Source organism: Ovis aries, chromosome 7, assembly GCF_016772045.2.
Source record: "Ovis aries strain OAR_USU_Benz2616 breed Rambouillet chromosome 7, ARS-UI_Ramb_v3.0, whole genome shotgun sequence".
Lineage (NCBI taxonomy): Eukaryota > Metazoa > Chordata > Mammalia > Artiodactyla > Bovidae > Ovis > Ovis aries.
In genome coordinates, this window is record NC_056060.1 from 8,848,392 (window position 1) to 8,872,336 (window position 23,945).

The 23,945-nt window shown below is 36.0% G+C and overlaps 1 protein-coding gene across 2 annotated transcripts in view; it reads right to left on the bottom strand.

Moving 5' to 3' along the window:
• Positions 1-1,097: 1,097 nt before the first annotated feature.
• Positions 1,098-23,945, bottom strand: part of TBCA (tubulin folding cofactor A) — an 88,304-nt gene continuing 65,456 nt past the window's right edge. Inside the window, exons 2-5 of one of the 2 annotated variants that reach the window (XR_009601402.1) lie at positions 19,233-19,338; positions 7,830-7,916; positions 4,687-5,796; positions 1,098-2,294 (exon numbers count right to left, since the gene is read on the bottom strand). Coding sequence is in view for 1 of the 2 variants with exons in the window: in XM_015096795.4 (XP_014952281.1) it covers positions 5,716-5,796; positions 7,830-7,916; positions 19,233-19,338 (274 nt within the window). In the remaining variant the exon portion in view is untranslated. Of the gene's footprint in view, positions 5,797-7,829; positions 7,917-19,232; positions 19,339-23,945 lie in introns of both variants that reach the window. The other variant, XM_015096795.4, reaches the window with a different exon arrangement.

Genomic DNA, 23,945 nt, shown 5'->3' on the forward strand with positions numbered 1-23,945 from the left:
TGTGTTGCTCACCATTGTATCCTAGCTTCAGAACAGTGCCTGACTAACAGTATAGGCTCAAGAAATGCGTGTTGCATACATTTAATTATTTAATCTATTTAAGCTTTGTTGTGTGAAATGACATAGAAATCAACTTTTACCTTTCTCAGACTGTCCTAATTCCATTTATATATTATTTATCCTTTTACCAGTAACTTGAGATGCTACCTCTATCAGGTACTTATTACTGATACAGGTACTTAGGGTGGGTTTGGGTTTTCTAGTCTATTATACTGACAGTTTAACGGTGTATTGGTTTCACTGTTTTAAATGTAGTTATTTTAAGTTTCAATGTCCAACTGTACTACCTCTTATCCCTTCTCCCCCTTAGTAATTACCCATTTTCAAGATCTTCTTGGATAGTCTCACCATGTATTTTTCTATATCTCTATAATTTTGATAGTTGTGGCATTATGTTTATATGTGACTTTGTGGAGAACTGAAGTCTTTAAAATTCTCATGACCAGTGTATTAGATTTTCTATTTCCCTATACCCCATTGCATAATATCAATTAAAAATTCTTTGTTAATCTATTAGCTTCACCAATTTTTTTTCCTTTTTATATTGAAATTTTTGGCTCAGCTGAAATTTACTTTGGTGTGAGAGGTGAAACGCAGATTCAACTTCACATTTCCTCCAAATGGTAAGCCAGTTACCCCAGTATGATTTACTGAGTAATCTATCTTTTTGATAAGTCTGAAATACTCTTTATCATATACTAAATTTATATATATATATATATATATACACACACACACACACACATACACGCAAACACTATAAATTTTTGATAGTGAGCAGAGCTAGTTTCCATTACTATTCTTTTTCATATCCCTCTCTCAGACATTCTTTCCTGTTAAACATTTTTTTAGGACTTACCTGGTGGTCCAGTGGCTAAGACCCCACACTCCCAATGCAGGGGGCCTGGGTTTGATCCCTAGTCAGGGAACTAGATCTCACATGCCTCAACCAAGCCCCGACACAGCCAAACAAATGAAATATAAATATTAAAAAAATTTAAATTGCATTTTAGAATCATTTCCTAACACTCCACTCCTTTCTCCAAACCATGTTGTATTTTATTTCATTGAATTTGCAGTGGACACAGGGAGAAAGCACATTTTGACAATATCAACTTTTTAAACGTAATACAAGTCATTTTTAAAATATCATCTTCTATGCCTCTCCTTAGGGATTTATTTTTCCATTATGTTTGGTTATCGTTGGCATGTAGAAAAGCTGTTGGGTTATATGTATTCATTTCTAAGATTACTGGAACAAAGTACAGTGGCTTGAAACAACCAAAATTTATTGTCTTACAGTTCTGGAGGCTACAAGCCTGAATCAAGCTGTTGGCAGAGCCATACACTCTCCAAGGACCTGAGGGAGAGTCTGTTCCACACCTTTCTCACAAGAGTCTGGTGGCACCTTGCTATCCCTTGGCTTGTAGGGGCATAGCTCCACTCTCTGCCTGTGCCGTCCTGTGGCCTTCTCACTGTATGTCTTCACACTGTCTCATTAGGACATCAGTCAGAACAGATTAAGGGCCTACCCTGTTCTCCAGCCTGACCTCATCTAAACCGATGAAATCTGCAAGGGCCCCCTTTCCAAATGAGGTCATAATCTGAGGCCCTGGGGGGTCAGGATTTCAACGTATCTGTTTGAAGCACATAATTCAATCCCTACCAATTTTATACATTCATTTTGTAGCTAGCTAACTTCCTCACTGCTTCAGTTATTCTACAGATAATGCTTTTGTGTTTTCCTGGTACATACCAACTGTGTATCATGTAAGTGATGCTCTTTTCCCATTTGTTTACTTCATTCTTTATGCTAAACTCATTGGGTAGTACTAAATCATACCTAGTCAACAGGTATTCTCATCTGCAAAATTTCTGCTTCACTGTATTTAAAATTTGAACTTGACTACTACTGAAGTGAAACATTAAAAAAAACCTATTCATTTGCATTTATTATTTTATGAACTGTTTTCATCCTCTATCTTTTACACTACAAATTTTTTCTTCTTAGTTTGAAAAGTCTTTTTGTGTTTTAAAAATATTAACCTTTTGGGACCTCTCTGCTGGTCCAGTGGTTAAGACTCCTTGCTTCCAATGCAGGGGGTGTGGGTTCAATTCCTGGTTGGGGAAGTAAGTTCCCACATGTAGCATGGTGCATCCAAAATATTAAAAGTATTAACCTTTGGTGACATATATTGCCCTCAAGCCTTTGAAATCACCTTGTCAATATCCAGCTGCCAAAAGAAAGCACAAAAATGTAAGAAAGGTGTAAATCTACTGTAACATAATAAATGAATCATACCTTTCTGTGCAACAGTCTAATACATGAAGAAATACCTCTCATAAGAGCAGTAAGAATGAATAGTGGAGTGCAATGTAGATTTTTATGAAGCACTCTTGAAAATTTCAAGTACACTAATACTTGTTTCATAGTGCACCATTTCTAAACCATTCAATTTCTTCCCAGCTAAAGCACTCAAAAGTCTCAAGGACTAAATTACCTGATTAACCCTTTAATGTCAAATACTTACATCACAGCTCCTGTTCACACACTACCAAGTTTACACTGACATCTAAAGGCCCTAACCCACCATCAAAGAAAGTATTAATCCGTCCTTGGTTTATCTAAATGACCAAATAATAAGATTTAAGTGATAACCAGCTATAAGATATGTCCTTATTAAATTTGATAGGATTTTTAAAAAGCCAAGTAATGTAATGAAGTTTGCAAAGTAATTTAGATTAACCAGGTTTGACTGCTCAATTTGGAAGTGATTCAGTCACAGGTAGAGGCATAGAGACAATTTTTAAATATTAGGCTCTGACTGTTCCTCACCAGAAATCCAAGAAAAGTGAAACGAACATTACAATACATTACTTTAACCAGGTTTCGTTACTCATAAACACGTGCTTATTTTAGCAGTTAAAAAAAAAATCCTCCCCACAAGTTCCATTCCTTCTGAAGGAGCTGTTGACATGACTTATCCAGAAAGTACAAAATAGGGTAAGTGAAGGACAACCTAGTTCTTGACATGTTAGTAGTCATCCAAAATGTATATGTCCCAAAAGCGCCCAGACAGGAAGTTCCTGTCCAGGACTTTGGGAGATAGCCAAGAACGTCCAAGTGAAAATGCTAAAACTTGGGAATATTCTCAATGGCATTAAAACCAGCCTGGATTTGGTCACTTTACTCATTTTGTATGTTATGTGTCTATTTATTTATCCTACGTACATTCTTACTTTCTTAGAAATGACATGACCTTTGCTGTATAGAAAATCACGGCAACGTTAGGTTTACTTACTTGATTTTGCCGCTTGTCTTTGTTTTGCCTGTCTAATCTATGGATGCCATTGTATTGGTCTGTGCAAGGACAAGGGCACTTAACAAATGAAAACTGATTACATATTACCATGACACTTCATGCCTGTAACGCGTAAATTTGTAGCACACATTCACTGAGACAACTGCTCCGAGATCTAAGAAACTGATAAAGATATATATATATCAAAGAAGTTTATATAGCTATACATTGCTTATGCATCTATATAAAATAATGTGTTTCTCATTATGCTTTGTGGCCAAAACAGCTCGAAAAGCATTCTACTAGATGTGTTTTGTCTATGATGAGATGTGATCCTTCAGAGCATTCTCTGACTCATTCTACATGTTAGACAGGCTTCCTTTGTGGCTCAGGTGGTAAAAAATCTGTTTGCAAAGCAGACCAAATGCTAGACATGTTCTTGCTTTTCACTTTTTCTCCAAATGTTTATTGAGCAGCTGCTATGTTAATTGGAGGTCTTAGTTTAGGAAATTTCTACTTACTGTTACACAAATAGAAGGTTTTAAATAAAAGCTTAAAAACAAGTTAATGCTTAATCAATTATAACTGCTCTTAATGTGCCTCTTGGCCACAAGAACAACTGGAACATGTCAACAATTCTCAGAATGTTTTATGAATTTAAAAACTCAATATGCCAAAAACAAAAAAACAAGCCTGAAACCAAAAAACCTCCACCTGTTCTTAACACCAAACCACAAGATAATCTAAAGAGTTCAATTCTCCTGATCCTCAAACCTCTAATACGGAATCTTAGTATAAAATTTTACATTGTAATTATAGTTTTTATTTCCTCACTCTTCCCCTCTTTTACCTCAAATACTTAAAAATGGCATGTAATATGTTTTAAAATGATGACATTTCAATTTAGAAATGCTTCAGATATATGCTATTCTCTGATGAAGTAATTTTCTACATGAAAGTTTTATTTTATAAATGATACATTCTATGCTTTTAAACAGAGTAGGCTTTAGAAATAATATTAAAGAATTATTTTTCTCTTCTCTGATCTTTTTCAGATTCAATAAATGTTTGTTTCTAGTTATCATCTGCAACTTCCAAAATCTGATCAACCATATTACAAGCATGTATTTTATAGCAGCAAAAATTCCTTTTCTTATTTTTTCAATTATGAGTTTTAAAGTATAAATGTTATTATTACTATTTTGGTTCATTAGATCATGGTTCATGTTAGGCTGGTGACATAAGGCTCATATATATTTTCTAGAAATATAATAAAACAAGTATCATATATTAAAAAAAAAATAAGCTCAAAAGATTAACTTACAGGTTTACAATAGTACTGGGAAAAAGCTTTGTGATGCAACAACGCCCTTTTCTAGTCAATCAAGATAATTCAGGTTTGGCTGGACCAGAGCATGCTGTAGCTAGCTTGAACCTTCCCAATTCTGTTCCGTGATATCACATTGGTCACTTGAAACTGGTCACAGTGGGAGTATTTACACTACAGAAAAGAGCAAAAGCTATAAATCAGAGGTTCCCTTTCCATTTAACATTTCCCAGCACGGTACAACATTTATTTATTTACTTCCCAGTACTGGCAATATTTATTATTCCTTTAAAATATGAATCAATTCTTTATTATTCATAAGAATTTTATTCTTAAAGATCTAAATGGTTGGTGTTTTCTGTATAAATTTTTCTGGAAAAAGATTTAAATGTTTCCTATTAGTTCACAGTAATGGAAATGTTGAATGCTGGACTTTAACTGTGAAGAAATAAATATGTAAGGCTGCATCCATAGAGAAGTTCTTACTTTTCCTTTTTTTAGTCTTCTGGCCATGCCACGTGGCATGCAGGATGGTCTTAGTTCCCCAATGTGAACCAAACCCTCACCCCTTCCTTGCCTTGGAAGCATGTCTGAACCACTGGACTTCCAGGGAAGTCCTGTGTTGTTACTTTCTTATCTGGGAGTTGCATGCTACTCAGGATAAAATACTCAAAATTTGGACATTTATCTTAGAAGAAAAAAATCACCCTGTTTTTAATTTAATTCACGCTTAAGCAGTAAAACATCTAGACTTTAAAAAGAACCTAACAGATTTTAATTCTCTGTCAAAAATGGCTATGACTTAATGCTAAAAGGTTAATTAAAATACTCTGTAAAGTACAAAAGAAGCAATTTTATTAGATGAACTCATTTATTTGACACATTAAATTAGGCAAAGAAAAATATATGCACTGCATAAAAAGAATCACATTCTCATACTACTTGAACACATAGCAGTGGTCAAAAATAATGAATTGTGGAATGGATCCCAGGATTTAATGCAAAAAATACCCTGCACAGAAAACTTCAGGCTTCTAACTTCACTGAATCCAGTACTAAACGTGCCTCCTTATATTCCTCAGCTTCTTCCAAGTCTTTTTCACTCTCCTGAAATTAAATGTAATAAAAATTATGTTTATTCTTCTTGAACTTCAGTACTTATTACTCAGATATCACAAACTATCAAAGATAAGCAGCTCAAAAATTAAAACAAAATATATATTTTTTACATATTATTATATAATATACAATATTGTATATTCTTATATAATAAATAAAAAACATCGTCATCTAAAACCACTTACATTAAGTAATTAAAACCTCAGGAAAAAAATTAAAACACTGTATTCTCACTTTATTAACACAACAAAATGGTATTATTAATGCACTAACAGTAAAAAATTATTTACTAATGCATTACATATATGATGACATTCAGACCGAAATAACCCTACAGCTACTCAAATGACAAAGAAGGCTACAGATGTCACACTAGAGTTAAGAAAAGTGAACTGTCTTCCTGTTGATGAGTATTATATACCTTACTACATGGGAACAACAGCTTTCAGTTTCTGACATTTAAAGACTGAGTTCTTACTTGGTATATCATATATAAAACTATTATTTAATAGTAACACATAAATGAAATAATGTAAGTTAATGAGCATAGAGCACAGCCAATTTTGTTGATTTTTTAGTAAACCAAGCTATGGTCAGCAATTCAGGTCAGGCAATAAAAGATGAATATATACAAACAGCTAGAGGGAAGAGGAAATGAAGTGTGTATACATGTATTTAATATGAAATTTTAAAGGAAAAAAGGACTGAGGGTTTGCTTAATTCAGACTACAGGTAAGAATTCCTTAAACTTCTCCATTACATTTGAACACGCCTTTGTTCTCTGTTAGAACATATAAGCTCTTTGAGGGTACAGACATTGCTGAATATATCCTCACACACAAATACATCATCCAAAGACAATATTATTTTTTAAGCAGTTTTTATTACTTTCTTGGTTACTACATTCATGAGAGAAAAAAGCATTTCAATTGTCAGGAAATACAAATAATTCTGCTGTTCCGGGTAATATTTTAATAGAGTATTTCCTGTTTTCATTTATCTTTTATTTCATCTCTTTTATTTTAAAAACTTAGCTTCATTTTGGCTTTAAAGAGAGTTATCCTGCCTTTAAAAGGTTCCTACAGATAAATACGAGCTCTGTTTCAAAAGTAAAGTAAAATGTATTTCTCTGTTTCGTTTTTTCTACAGACTTAGTCCTGATATTATTTTGGTGGGAAAACAAATCTCATTCTCTTTCCAAGAATATATACATACGATCAACCTGAAAAAGCCTCACTATGTTTGATGTATAGGAAACAACTATGAACAGGAGACAGCTATGTAGCTGGTAATTAATATTAGCTCCAGAACTAGAAACTAAAGGTTAATAAAGGAAATGACAGAATTCATCAAATTATCATCAAATAGCAAAAATAACTGGCTTATACACAGTACTCTGCTTTCATCTTTTTTAAGAAATAAAAAAAGAACTTCTCATTTTTCTTAGAATCCCTTTTTAAAATGATTCTGCCACTATATCACAAGACATTTATACTAGCAAATATGATAAAGAGTGTTACCAGCTCCAAGTTAATATGAAAGGACTGCCTATATATTACTGTACAGGGTTTTCTTTCCTCTCTCAAATCATTTTAGGTTTGAATCGGGAAGAATTCCAAATCCTTTGTAAAACAGCCTAAATTCATTTGAAATATCTGGATCTTTTAAAACATCAAACAGAACATTTACATTTAATGTATTTAAAAAGATGTTTATGTGTGAAAATGGAGTCATTCAAGATATTGCTGGACAGTATTAGTACTATGAATACCTACCATGATAACTCAAATATATTTCAACTCGGTTTAAATGACTAGAGTGCCATGATGACACAGTGCTCTCACTGGAGGCATGACTTAGACACCACTTAAACTCCACGGATTATTTAAAAATGCACTGTACACTGAGCAAGTAAGCAAAATGTCACCAACTAGTTTTCAGTGTCAAAGATTTAAAACTTTGGCCTTTGATGTATTAGACTGAAATAACATTGAAACATAAGACAGATAAGCAGTACTTACTAATAACTGCAGAAGATCAGTGTGTGCAGCTTCCAACCTGCGCTGGCAGTCTGGAATCATCATCCGGGACTCCTGCAGGATCTCGGCCTGTAACAGAACGACCTGTGAGACATGCAGAGATGGCAGGACGTGCGCATTTAGCTCACACCTCTGAAAACACACAAAATGATTTAGAGGAACAGAAAAAAATTATGGCTATGTTAAATGGTTCAATATTTTAATTTTAATTGTGTTTATTAGAAGTTAGAAAGAATGACTTTCAAACTGTAAAATATACAAAGTACAAGTTTTCGATCTAAACCTTTTTGGTAATCACCTTCTCACGCCAAGTGAAAATTAACTGTGAAAGCTTTTCATAGAGCATTTATTTAAAAAGGCTATTTAAAATAAACTGTTTCTCCTGCTGACACAAAGCACCGTTACCCAAAATGGGATCAGCTGGTTATATAAACATCTCCTGCATCTTTTGAGTAATAAAGAAAAACAGTGCTCAGATAATATCACATGGAGATAATTACTGCATGAAAAAAGTTATTGAGTTATTGATCACATCGTGTGCACACTGCAGGAGGTTCTAACTGAAAGACAGAGGTGAGGAAAAATGAAGAGCAGAGACCCGCAGGTTCACATTTCTGATGCTTATCATGCATAAAAAGTTATTACTTATCCCTGTGCTTCATTTTAGGGGAGAGATTATTCTCCCCATGCAGTTTGATCCAAATTACCAACCAAGCACCCCTCTGAATCTGAACTTCTACTTCTCTCTATTTCTCCCAAAGACAGACACTACAGAATTAAACACAGGAATCTTTACTTTGGAGGATATTTCTCGACTTAAAATTTCACCATTTGAAGCTGGACTATAAAATATATCAAATCATAAAAAGAAGAAAAATAATCAAATGGATGAATGGGAAACCCAATCAGTTAGAGGGTAAATATATTAGTGTCAGATGTTGGACCTCAAATAAGTCTCTTTCCCAAGGAAATATGAAGCTTTATCTCCTTAAACTAGTCTTAGATAGAGACACAGAGATCAATGAAACATTTATTTCCAAAAAGTAATGTTTGGTCAAATAACTTTGGTGAAATGGCTACAAAATCTTGAACTTTAACCTAGAAGCTTTATTATCTAACTCACATTAAAAACAAATGACATAATTTAATGGTAACCATAATCCTATTATACTCTAATAGAAACTTTAATGAATCCACTACCTTCTTCCTTTTCCCAAAGTTTTATCATTATTCATAATATAAATAAAAATTAAAATTATAATATACAACAATGCTCTCTATCCACATCTCTTTTCTTAGGTGAAATCTCTTGCTGAACTTGTAATTCTTCTGCTAATAAGGCACATGCTGAAAATTTCAAACACGGGATCATGACTTTATTTTATAGATATTCATACCATGCCATGGCAATTCAATCATTGCCATTAATCTATTTTTGAGGACTTCCCTGGTGCCTCAGATGGTAAATAATCTGCCTACAATACAGGGGACTTGGATTTGACTTTAAGTTGGGAAGACCCCCTGGAGAAGGAAATGGCAACCTACTCCAGTATTCTTGCCTGGAGAATTCCATGAACAGAGGAGTCTGGTCCATAGGGTTGCAAAGAGTTGGACACGACTGAGCCACTAACTATTTTTTTGTGTGTGTATGGTTAGTTTGCATACATGTGAAAAGTCAGTGACAGGGACATTTAATTAGGTAAGGAATTCATATTTCCTTCCCTATGGGCCCCCCTAGTTTATAGGAATTAAACAAGATGAAATAAATATAAAGAAGTGGGTTAGACACATAAGCGAAAATGTATACTTGTAAACTTTATTTGGCAAGCTTTAGTGTTGTCATGGACATGAACTTTAAACAATGCTGTCCAAAGCACCTTCTATTCATTACTGTTCTATATCCCTCATTAATCAAATAGGATTCTGACTTAAGAAGGGCCAAAGCGCAGTCTCTCCCATGTATCAGTCTCATTTCACACAATAAGCTTACTACATAGTTGTAGGATGTCAGGTACAGGGGATACAAATATGAAGAAGAGAAGGTCTCATCCTCCAGCCCCTACGGGAGAATAAACGTGAAATAAACACTGACACTGTCTCACTGCACTTTACCCAGCACAGTGGTGATTATGGTTTGGGATCCATAAACCACATCCTTATCAAGGCCACACGTCATATACTTTACCTTCCAACAGTGAACTACAATTGTCAGGAATAATTTTAAAAGACAGTAGATAAGGTATGATTATACAGTAAAGATACCCCTCAAAACACGTGAATAAATGAAAAAAGTATTATCATTCAAAGTGTTCTTTTTGGAAGTAGTCATTCAAATGAATGGTGCCTCTGTTTAAAACACCTGAATAAACTGACAGTTTATTTCAGTGCTATGACAAGACTGAGGCTAACTAAGGATCCTGGGGGAAGCTTAGCGAGACTCGTTGCAACAGTGAATAAACCACTGAACTCAAATATGATCAGCTTCACTCACAATCAAACATACATACATTGGCAAGGAAAAATCTATTAGCAGATCTTTAATTTTTCAAAAAGAAGAGTGTGTGAAATAACCTAGCCAATGGTTTCTAGCTCCTTCAGTGATCCAGATCATTTATGCAGGGCTGGCTATACCTATAATAATCCATGGACAGTCTAATGTTAGATACTGGCTGCTTCTGGAACCAATGGTAACTGTATTAGTTTGCCAAATTGAGCTCTAAGAGTAGTTCAGAGATTACGGGAACGATGGTTAAGTCTCTTCTTTTATATCGTGCTAAAATGGTAATGTGATAATAAACAAGTTAAGAAACCTATTTGATGAAGAAAAAAAAACCAGTAACTATGTGAGGTGATGGGTATGTTCAGTAGCGTGAATATGGTAGATATTTTACGAGGTATATGTACATCAAACCATCAAGCTGCCCACCTTAAATATATACATTTTGTTTTTTTTCCCCTTTTCCCCCGATATTTTATTTTTTCATCTGTAGTTAGCAAAACCAGTCAATTGTATAAGATGGATTTAGTGAGAAATTTTAAACTTTCATTTATAAAAGAATGTGCTGATTCACAGAAGAAATCATTGCTCTTATAACGGGTCTCAATCTGGAATCCACAAATGCTAGTAAGTCAACTTTTAAATGTTTTAATTTGCGTTAAACCCAAGACACACTGTAGAAATCCACTAAGAAATGTTTTTTAGGCTGAACACCTGTTTCCCCTTAGTCTTCAACAGCGCGTGTACATGTGAGTTTCGTTTTACAGTCACTGCAGTCCCCCCACTGCACCAAGATCACCTAAACTCTGTGTGTGGTAGTGCAAATGTTCTTAGTTATACCTTAATTTACAAGAGGCAGTCCTGAAGGAACTCATTCTAAGCAATTGACCATTTTGCCTGCGTGTTTGTGTGTGTGTAAGGCACAACTAGACTGATTCAGTGCAGGTTGCTGCTGCTGCTGCTAAGTTGCTTCAGTCGTGTCTGACTCTGTGCGACCCCATAGACCCCATAGCCCCACCAGGCTCCCCCGTCCCTGGGATTCTCCAGGCAAGAACACTGGAATGGGTTGCCATTGCCTTCTCCAAAATATATACATTTTAATTTTACCTCAATAAAGCTGGGGGAAAAAGATATCTAAGAAACAGAAGCATAGAGTTAGAAAGGACATAACCACATCTGGGATGTCATCCAGACCAGTGTCCTCAATCCACAAACGATAAAGCCGAGTCTGAGTGTGATCAGCTGGTTAACCGGCTGTGAGTTACAGCCCCTGGTTTCAGCTCTAGCACGTGCGTTAGTAGCACCAGCAGTCAGCACCTCCCACAGTGAATTTGGTCTGGCACTGTGAAATCAACAGGATGTGGCAGAAGGGGCATTCTGAAACTGAAGACCTGAAGCTGCATCTTAAGAAGCCTTGTAGCTTCTACATGAAATCTCTTGGAATGATCACTTTGGGAAACACTTCTCTTAGGACCCAGTCACCATGCCATGAAGAAGACAGACAGACAGACAGACAGACAGACAGAATAAAAAGTTCATTTGACTTGTGTTCTGTGGTTATTGATGAATGGTTAAGGATGGAGGAAGAATCCTATGAGTCAAAAATAATCTGGGCTCTAAGCACTGACATACCAATAATTACTTAAACATGAACGGTCTAAATTTACCAGCTAAAAACAGGTGTACAAGAAACTCACTCCAAATGAAAGAGATAGGTTGAAAAAAGAATAGAAAAAAGATATGCCATGCAAACATTAAAAAAAAAAGACAGGAGCGACTATATTCATATTGGATTCATATTGGATACAATAGACTTAAGAGTAAAAAATTATGAGGGACACAGAGGGATACTACATAATGATAAAACGACCAATCCATCAAGAAAACAGTGATCCTAAATGTGTATATACTAAAAAAAGAGCTTCAAAACACATTAAACTAGAAACAATAAAGCTAAAAGGAGAGAGAGAAATACAGCTGAGGATTCCAACACTCCAGTTTTAGCAAATGACAGAAGTACTAGAGAAAAAAGAAATCAGCAAAGATATAAAAGAACCCAGTAACATCATCAAAAGATATAACTGACATTTACAGAACACTCTACACCTATGAAACAAAAATACAAATTCTTTCCAAGCACCTATGAAACATTCTCTATAGTACACTATATCCTGGACCAAAAGGAACAAACACAAAATGAAAAAAAAAACCTCAACAAATTTAAAAGTACTGAAACAAAACATAGTACATGTCTGACTATAATGGAATAAAATTAGAAAACAGTAACAGAAAGATAGCAGCAAAACCTGTAAACATTTTATAAATTACACAACATACTTCTGAACAACTAATGGGTCACAACAAGGAAGTCTCTAAGGAAACAGAGAAATACACAGATAAATGAAAATATAACATATTAAAATTTCTGGGATTTTCAGCTAAAGCAATGCTGAGAGAGAAATTTAGAGTATTAAATGCTTAGATTTGTAAAGAGGAAAGATCTCAAATTAGAAAGCTAAGTTTTTACTTCAGGAACCTAGAAAAAGAAGAGCAAGATAAACCTACATAAGCAGAAGAAAGGAAATAACAAATACAAGAACAGAAATCAATAAAATGAAAAACAGAAAGAGAACAGAGGGGAAAAAAGCAATGAAACAAAGCTTTATTTTTGGTATAGACTTCTAGTTAAGACTGACAAATATACAGTAAAAAGGTACAAATTGCCACTAACAGTAACAAAATAGAGAATGTCAGTACAGATCTCACAACCAACAAAAAGAGAAAAAAAATGCTAAAAGTAATTTTATAATGCTCACAAATGTTCATAATGCTCAGTAATATTCATAATGTTCATAAATTCAATCACTTAGAAGACATGGACCAGTTCCTTGAAAACTATAAACCACCAAAACCTAACAGATAAACTGAACAGTACTATAATTATTAAATAAATCAAATTTTTAATTGAAAAGTTCTTGAAAAAGAGCTCTCCAAGCCTAGATGCTTTCACTGAACAATGTTTTCAAATATTTAAACACTTAATACCAATTTTATACAAATCTTTCAAGAAAAAAGAGGGAACACTTCCCAACTTAATAAAAAAAACTTCAGACCATTATTTCCCATAAATCTAGATGCAAAAATCCTCAATAAAATACTAGCAACTCAAATCCACCAATTGAGAGAATTATACAACACAATCAAGGTTGGTTCGATATTTAGAAATTAATCCATGTAATTCACAGTTTCAACAAGCCAAAGAAGAAAACTCATGTGATCTTACCAAATGACACAGAAGCATTTGACAAAACCTAATACCTATTCATGACAAAAATACTCAGCAAAACCATAAACAAAGAACTTTCTCAACTTGAAAAAGACCATCTACAAAACCACTACAGCTAACATTTATATAATGGTAAAAAATTAAATGCTATCCCCTTAAGACTGAAAACAAGATAAATATGTTCACTCTCACCACTCCTATTCAACATAGCCCTGTAAGCTCCAGCCAGAGCAACAAGGCCAGAAAAACAAACAAAAGACATGCAGATTTAAAAGAAGCGAAACCGCAGTGTCGGTTCTGACTCTCTGCGACTCTATGGACTATAGCCCAGGAGGCTCCTCTGTCCATGGGATTTTCCAAGCAAGAATACTGGAGTGGGTTGCCATTTCCTCCTCCAGGGGATCTTCCCAACCCAGGGATTGAACCCACGTCTCTTACATCTCAGGCACTGGCAGGTAGGTTCTTTACCACTGGTGCCACCTGGGAAGCCGCAAATGAAACTGTCTTTATTTGCAAATGACAAGATGGTTATGTAGAAAGTCAGAAGGAATCCACCCAAAACTCCCAGAACTAATCCGTGAAGTCAGCAAAGTCAAGGTTGCAGTTTTTAAGATCAACACATAAAAAACTGACTACACTTTTATATACAACAATAAATACAGCATTAGTAACTGAAACTGAAAACTAAAACTGGAACTACAACACCCTCAAAAAAAGTGAAGCACTTAGGTTTGAATCTAACACAATATGTATAGGATCTGTATGCTGAAAATTACAAAATATTGGATTGACCAAAAGGTTCATTTGGAAAAACCCAAATAAACCTTTTGGCCAACCCAATTCTAAGAAAGAAATGAGACCTAAATAAACTGGAGACACTTGCCATGTTCAGTGACTGGAAGAGTCAACATAGTAAAGACATTAATTCTCCCCAAGTTGATCTCCAGGTTTAATGGAGATCATTATTTGAAAATTTTTACGGAAAGGCAAAAAAATTAGGAAAAATAATTCTGAGAGAAAAAGCGGCAAGTGAGAGGGCTCACTCTTCCCAATGTTAAGGTTCACTATATATCTACAGTATTCAAGACGGTGAGGTACTGGCAGAGTTAGACACAGATTAATGGACCAGAAGAGAACCCGAAAACAAACACACAAACAAGTCCCCCTGGTTTCTGACAATGGAACAAAAGCATTTCTGTGGAGGAAGGACAGAACCTTTTCAACAAATGCTGCTGGAACTGGGCACTCAGGCAAAAAGATGAATCTTTAACTAAACCTCACACCTTACAGGGGCTTCCCTGGTGGCTCAGACCATAAAGAATCTGCCTGCAATGCCGGAGACCTGGGTCTGATCCCTGGGTTGGGAAGATCCTGTGAAGGAAGGCATGGCAGTCCACTCCCAGTATTCTTGTCTGCAAAATTCCCATGGACCGAGGAGCCTGGTGGACTATACTCCATGGGGTCGCAGAGAGTTGGGCACGACTGAGCAACTAAGCACACACACACACCTTAAATAAAAACTAACTCAAACTCAATTGAAGCCGGGAATGTAAGAGATAAATAAAACCACACAACTTTTAGAAAACAAAAAAATCTTCAGGACCAAAGTCTAGCCCAAAGAGGCCTTAGATTTGACATCAAAAGTATGATTCACAAAGGGATGCATTTGCTGTAAAGGCTATGTTTTCAAAGTTAAAGACTGTTGGTCAATAAAAGATTGTATTAAGAGGGTAAAAAGACAAGATGAGGACAAAAAGAAAATATCTGCAAACCATATATCCAACAAAAGGCATTTATCTAGAAAATATTAAAGATTCTCAAAACTGAAACAAAATACCTAATCAGAAAATGAGCAGAAAACATGGATAGACATTTCACTGAAGAGGATATACAGATGGGCAATCAGCAAATGAGAAGAAGTTCTATATTATTAGTCATTAGGGAAATTCAAATTAAAAGCAAAATCAGCTGTCACTATACACTAATCATGTAGATGTGATGGGTAAATGTCAAAATTAAAATGGTGAAAACACCAGTGATAACACCAGGACTCCCTTGGTGGTCCAGGGGTTAAGAATCTGCCTGCCAATGCAGGGGAGACAGGTTTGATCCTGGTCCAGGAGGATTTTGCATGGCACAGGGCAACTAAGGCCGTGCACCACACCTACTGTGCCAGCGCTTTAGAATCTGCATACGGCAACTACTGAAGCCGAGAAGCCCTGTGCTCCACACAAGAGAAGCCACCACAGTGAGCAGCCTGCACACAGCAAGGAAGAGAAGCCCCGCTCACTGCAACTAGAGGGAGTCTGGGCAGCAGTGAAGACCTGGCACAGCCAAAAACAAATAAACAAAATTAAAAAGAAATAGTGATAACACCAAATGCTGGCAAGGATGTGAAGTCAAACCATCAAAGATGACTGATATAAACATAAAATGATATGAATACAGCCACTCAGAAAAGATCTTGGTAGTTTCTTTTAAAGCAAAAAATGTACTAACATGAACCAGAAATTATTTGGGCATTTATCTCAAAAAATGAAAACTTATGTTCATGTAAAAATTAAGTATGATGAGGAAGGTGGAGGAAAAGAGGAATATCATAAGCAGAAGAAGGCTAACATCAATATTCAGTTAACTTCTGAATACTGTGTTATATTTTTTAGCCAGAGAACGAAGGACAGCAGAATAACTGGTATTTTGGCTTGCTAGGGCCCTGAAACTTCTGCCTAGTTTACTTTAAAAGAACCAAAATGAGGCCTATTCCAGGAGAGAACAATTTTGGTAATCAATTTCAGGTAAGAAGTTTGATAGGGACAGCACTGTATGTGTAAGTTATAAAACAGGGCTGGTTCAGAAGATCCAGGAAAGCCAGAGCAAATGGAACCAAGTGAGAGACAAGCCAAGATAGTGAGAAGGGATTGCAGACGGCACTTAGCTCAGAAAAAGAGGAAAAAAAGGGAAAATAGGAGAGAACCCTCAAAATCTGGCATTTGGCTCTCTTGCTATTTTTTATGAGGGGTGTCAGCAAATGTCAAGAAGCAATGACTGGCCTTAAAGCATTAGGCAATTAGGGACAGAGCAGTGCTTCTGGCAGCGCAACTCCCCTCGCATGCAAGAAAAACACAAATGACTGCACAAACAGCACAGGCAAGCTAGGGAAAGGGACTGAGAAAGGCATGCAGGCTGAGCTAGAGTAGAGACAAAGTTCCACGAGACTCTGAAACAAAGCTGGACAACTGTATATTCTGCAGGTTGGAAATAGCAAACATGAAAAATTCACTGCTCTGTAATTAGATATGGGATGATACTCTTACATTTAAGTACGAGGCTGACTATGAATCCAGGAAGTCATGTTATCACCACTGTGACAAAAGAATCTTAACATGGCTGAGTGTAGAAAGGGTTTTTGAATAAATATTTTTCCCTTTTATGGGATTCTCTGGTAGCTCAGTGGGTAAAGAATCCACCTGCAATGCAGGAGACCCTGGTTCAATTCCTGGGTCAGGAAGATCTGCTGGAGAAGGGATGGGCTACCCACTCCAGTACTCTTGGGCTTCTCTTGTGGCTCAGCTGGTAAAGAATCTATCTGCCTGCAATGCAGGAGACCTGGGTTTGATCCCTGAGTTGGGAAGATCCCCTAGATAAGGGAAAGGCTACCCACTCCAGTATTCTGGCCTGGAGAATTCCATGGACTGTCCATGGGGTTGCAAAGAGTCAGACACGACTAAGTGACTTTCACTCAGTTTTTCCCTTTTATATCTGCATATGCAATCAATGATATAACCAGTAAGTGGCTAATATCGTCAAACAACAACAGGAACAGGATTCAATAGAGTTAATTCTTACCTACCAAGCAGTAATTTTATTGAAAGATAATATACAAATACTAAAAATTGAATAAAACAGATTCTGTGATAATCTATGGCACTATTTGTAGAATTTGTTTAGAAAGGGGGTGCAGCGGTACAGAACCCGCCTGCCAATGCAGAAGATGCAAGAGATGCAGGTTTGATTCCTAGGCTGGGAAGATCCCCTGGAGTAGGAAAAGGCAACCCCTCCAGTAAGCTTGCCTGGAAAATTCCATGGACGGAGGAGCTATGGTCCACAGGGTTGTAAAGAGCTAGACTCAACTGAGCACACAGAAACATTTAGAAAGGAAACATATCCCCCATTCCATGTAACTTACAACTCATATTCTAGCTATAGGACTATTTTAAAATACATTATTGGTGACAAAAAGCACAGAGCAGAAAAAAAACTAAACTATACAAGTGGGAAAACAAACTGGATGGGATCCAAGCAGGACCTGGGTGAATTAAGTGATATACTATGTTACAATGCTTCTCACTAGATGTGGGAAAATAGAGTACCTTAGTGAGAGAGGTACAAAGGGGATATGAATATTTATGGAAGAAGCTGTCAAAAAACATTTAACATAATTTTAAGAATCAAAAAGTTAAATTATGTATGTAAATCCTCATGAAGAGCAGTTAGTTTACAAAAAACATACTGGGGGACACATTATACCTACATACCTGTTTACAAATCCTCCCCCATAAAAATGTCCTTTGCTATATCACACACAAAGGAAGGCAAGCTCTCCTGGAAAGTCAAGAAAATAAGAAAGTTCTCTTTTTGGATAGCCTAAAGAAAGAAGACATTTCAGGTGTGACTGCATTCCTTTAGCATCACAGAAAGCAACTACCTACAGAGAAGTCCATTTTAAGGGATTAATTTTGCTTAATTAAGCCTGGAGCTAAGGATGCATTATTACCATTCTACGTAACAAAATTTATATGATAAAAACCACTGTGAGTTCATAAAGCTGATCTGAAAAAACAAGTCTTGAGATATTATCTATATAAGCTCTTGTATATTCTCCTTTTACCTAGTGTCATCTGGATTTTATTCTAAATTCATTAGACACTGGATTTTAGGTGATAGAGTAAGTAATATGGTACACATTCTAAAGAGATCAACCTGGCTACTGCGGTATGGAAGGGATGTAGGGTTATCAAGAGACAGTATCAACAAGGAGGCTCCTGCAGTAGTCCAGGCAAGAAATAACAGTGGACTGGACCAGGATAGTGACAGCAGAGAAAGAAATCAAGGGAGGAAGAAAGAGGACTTGGTGATCAAGAAGAGACCTGTAAGTTTTGGTTTGAGTATCTGAGTAAGCAGAGGTACCATTTATTGAGAGGGGGGAACAAGAGCGAGAATAGCTTCTTCTTCGGAGGCGATGAGCTGGATTGAGGGAAGACCAAGATTCTTAGCCTGAACACAGAAGGGAGAATATGTCCAGAGGTGATCAGCTGAATGCATGCATCTGGAACGTTTTCTGTCGGGCTCAGAGACAGATAGTGGCATGAGAACAAATGCCAAGTAAGCAGGAATTCTGGGTTTGTTTTGTTGTTTTAATGCCACATCTAAAACAGTGCCTAAAACCGCATTTGGCAAGTAGCAGGGGTTTAATAAATATCTGCTGTGTAAATAAGTGAATGGTCACAAAGATGGTACCTGAAGTTATAACATGGTATGAGATTAGAGAGGAACTACCGACTGACGTCTTAAGGTAAAATTATATCTTAAATAATAATTTTACCTGTTTTTTAATAGCATAATTTTCACCATCTTCGGCTTTCATTTTTTCAATCTTTTCTTCTTGTTGTTTTGCTTCTTTTTCATACATCATTTTTTCTTTGACCAATCTATAAATAAACCAAAAATGTTTCAGAGAATTAACTTTCTCTCTAGCAACTGACCACAAGAAACAAAGGAACGATGTAACTATAAAGCATACTTTAAAAAGCATATGTAACCAGACAGGGAGAGAGGAAGGGAAGAAAACCGTTTAGCTGTAGATGTATGAGCCTTATACTCTTAAATTTTACACCTGATTAAAGCAAATCAACTTATCAAAGCATAGTATTCTTAAAATTTTAATTAAAAACACATTCCATTATAGCAATTGTATTTACAATATAAAATAACATTTCTTTATTGCTTGCTTTATATATTCACTTAAATTGTTATCATTAATAATATTATATTTGTTTCAGGTACATAACATATTGATTTGACATTTTTATACATTATGGAGTGATCATCACAATAACTATACATCATCTGTAACCAATAAAGCTGTATCTCTTAATCCTTTTCACTTATTTTGTCCGTCTTCCCTGACCTGTCTTCCCCCTGGCAACCACCAGTTTGTTCTCTGTATCTATGAGTCTATTTGTTTTGTTTTTCAGATTCCACATGTAAGTGAAATCATTTGGGATCTCTCTGACTTATCTCACTCAGCATCTACACCTTCCAGGTCCATCTATGCTGCCGAAGAGACATATTCAAAAAAACACTGCTAAGACCAAAGTAAATGAGGTGACTGTCTATATTTTCTTCTAGGAGTTTTATGATTTAAGCTCTTAAAGTCTAACCCATTTTGAGTTTATTTTTTAATATGGTGCAACAAAGTGTTCCAGTTTCATTCTTCTGTATGAAATGAAGTTTTCCCAACAACATTTATTGAAGAGACTATCTTTTCCGCATTGTATATTCTTGTCTCCTTTGTCACAGATTAATTGACCATATGAGTGTGGGTTCATTTCTGGACTTCTATTTTGTTCCATGGATCTAAGTGTCTGTTTTAGAGCCAGTACCACATTATTGACTATTTGGGGCCGTCTGGACATGGAACAACAGACTGGTTCCAAATACGAAAAGGAGTACGTCAAGGCTGTATAATGTCACCCTGCTTATTTAACTTCTATGCAGAGTACATCATGAGAAATGCTGGGCTGGAAGAATCACAAGCTGGAATCAAGATTGCTGGGAGAAATATCAATAACCACAGATATGCAGATGACACCACCCTTATGGCAGAAAGTGAAGAGGAGCTAAAAAGCCTCTTGATCAAAGTGAAAGAGGAGAGCGAAAAAGTTGGCTTAAAGCTCAACATTCAGAAAACGAAGATCATGGCATCCAGTCCCATCACTTCATGGCAAATAGACGGGGAAACAGTGGAAACAGTGTCAGACTTTATTTTTGGGGGCTCCAAAATCACTGCAGATGGTGACTGCAGCGATGAAATTAAAAGACGCTTACTCCTTGGAAGAAAAGTTATGACCAACCTAGATAGTATATTCAAAAGCAGAGACATTACTTTGCCAACTAAGGTCCGTCTAGTCAAGGCTATGGTTTTTCCTGTGGTCATGTATGGATGTGAGAGTTGGACTGTGAAGAAGGCTGAGCACCCAAGAACTGATGCTTTGGAACTGTGGTGTTGGAGAACTCTTGAGAGTCCCTTGGACTGCAAGGAGATCCAACCAGTCCATTCTGAAGGAGACCAACCCTGGGATTTCTTTGGAAGGAATGATGCTAAAGCTGAAGCTTCAGTACTTTGGCCACCTCAGACGAAAAGTTGATTCATTGGAAAAGACTCTGATGCTGGGAGGGATTGGGGGCAGGAGGAGAAAGGGACAACGGAGGATGAGATGGCTGGATGGCATCACGGACTCGATGGACGTGAGTCTGAGTGAACTCCGGGAGACAGTGATGGACAGGGAGGCCTGGCGGTGCTGCAATTCATAGGGTCGCAAAGAGTTGGACACGACTGAGCGACTGAACTGAACTGAACTGATGGCTCTATTCAAGGCTATGGTTTTTCCAGTGGTCATGTATGGATGTGAGAGTTGGATTGAGAAGAAATCTGAGCACCGAAGAATTGATGCCTTTGAACTGTGGTGTTGGTGCAAACTCTTCAGAGTCCCCTGGACTGCAAGGAGACCGAACCAGTCCATCCTAAAGGAGATCAGTCCTGGGTATTCATTGAAGGACTGATGCTACAGCTGAAACTCCAATACTTTGGCCACCTCATATAAAGAGCTGACTCATTGGAAAAGACCCTGATGCTGGGAGGGATTGGGGGCAGGAAGAGAAGGGTACAACAAAGGATGAGATGGATGGATGGCATCACTGACTCGATGGACCTGAGTATGGGTGAACTCTGGGAGTTGGGGATGGACAAAAAGGCCTGGCGTGCTGTGATTCATGGGGTGGCAAAGAGTCAGACATGACTGAGCGACTGAACTGAACTGAACTAATCCAAACTTTTACACATGTACCTTAAACAACCTAATGGTAAAAGCTCAGTTTGTGCTGGGAAAGGAGTCAGAATATTACATGCCAAATCCCAAAGAAAGAAAGATTAAGTTATTTTCAAAAACAAAATCTTTAAAAAAAGTATGTATCATGTACTTAATTTTACATCTCATCTTCCTTGTGTGAAGGACTGGGATATATAATTTAGATATGGTTCTTGCACAAGCAGTGGAAACAAGTATTTATTAAAGCAAGAAAAGGTATTGATATAGATCAGGAAGATTTCCCACAATAAAGACCAGAGCAATACAAAGTTCTACTGATTATTCCTCAGATAATCAAAATTCAATTAATCATAATAGTGCAATCTCCCCTAGTTCTTGTTAATCAAACTTTTAATGTAAAAGAAAAGTGCAGTTCAAGAAAACACTAATATTCCTACATACATATTATCTTAGGAACAGAAGGAAAAAAAGTTCACAGTTCCATACCTATTAAAAGTAGCTTTCTCCCCTTGGCTTGAAAACTTACTTCTAGAACTATGCTCTGAGAAGGAATTTAAAAATCATACTAGAGGATAGCTTCTGTCTAATCATTTGAAAGGAAGATTAAATGTATTTCAAAAAATAACACAATTTTCATATTCTAACAGAATTAAAATAAGTTCACAAATCTAAAAAACCTTTTGTCATACTATCTAGAAGGTTTTAGATTTAAAGTCTGGATTTAAATCACCACATAAAATGCATACTAAATATTAAAACACTAAAATGTTCCAGTTTGGAATTTTGAGTTGTACAAGCAAGGTTCTTCATGATCACGCACTAGCAACATAGATGGAAAGAAATATAACAAAATGTTAACAGTATTTATAGTAGAATGTGACCTTTAAATTCTCATGCTGACATATCTCAAAGTGAAAAAAAAAAGTACCAAATAGGGATCAATTTTAGGCTGCCATGAATATAAACAAACAACAAAAGATTCTCAAATAACAAGTAACAAAATACACCCGGGCAACTATCTATTTGTGGTTACCTGAGAAGAAAAGTCCTAGTGATATGGGGTAGGGGTGGTCAGCTGGGAGGTAAATAAGCTTTCATTTTATGCCTTTCAATAAAAGTTTCAGGGTCCCCCCCCATATGTAAGTATTACTTTTATTTAAAAATTAGATGCTTATAATTAATTTCAGAGTGGCACAATTTTGAATTATTTTAAAGTCTGCTAGTTTTTCCTTTAGCTATATTTTCTAAATTTTCTGGAATAAAGCAAAATTCAATTAGAAAGATACCAAAATATATCTAATAGCTGTACTTCTCTAAACACTGATCTCTTTTGCTAGTTTTCAAATGTTATTAAAGTAAGTACAAATAAATATAAAGTCATAACTTATTATATTTTAAAGGCATAATTAACGGAAAATGTTTATTAGCCTTACAAACCCACATGTACAGAGAAACACAGCAAGTTCAAAATTTGGTCACTTTTAGCAGTTAGATAAATAAATATAGAAGAGCAAAATAAAGAAACAAAAAAGCAATAGAAAACGACATACATAAGGAGAAATTTTAAGAAATGATGGCTATCAGGGTAATAATAACCAAATGAGAACAAACCATTAAACTGTCTCTGTATGGACACAAAGCGATTTCAAATATGCAGTCAGTCATACTCATCACTCCGAGTGACAATTACGAACAACTGGGCAGTCTTGTTTCATGTGCCTCCTGCTACTTACTGGTGTATTTACTTATTAGTATTTTCAGACATTTTACCTTTGGTTTGATTTTTGAGGTTAAAAGCCTATGATTTCTACCTCCCTCCTCACCTCATACCACATACAAAAATTAACTCAAAATGGATCAATATAAAAAGCAAAAGTTATAAAAGTTCTGAAAGAAAAATGTAGGTAAATCTTGATGACTTTGGATTTGGAGTTTTATATATGACACCAAGAGCACAAGAAACAAAAATGTTGACCTTAAACCTATGCACCTATAGGTGACTTATTTGTGACAGAAGAGGCAAGAATATACAATGTGGCAAAGATAGCTTCTTCAATAAGTGATGTGGGGAATAACTGGACAGCTATATGCAAAAGAATGAAATCAGAACATAATGCCATACACAAAGATAAACTCAAAACAGATTAAAGAACTAAATGTAAGACCAGAAACTATAAAACACTTAGAGGAAAACATAGGCAGATAAC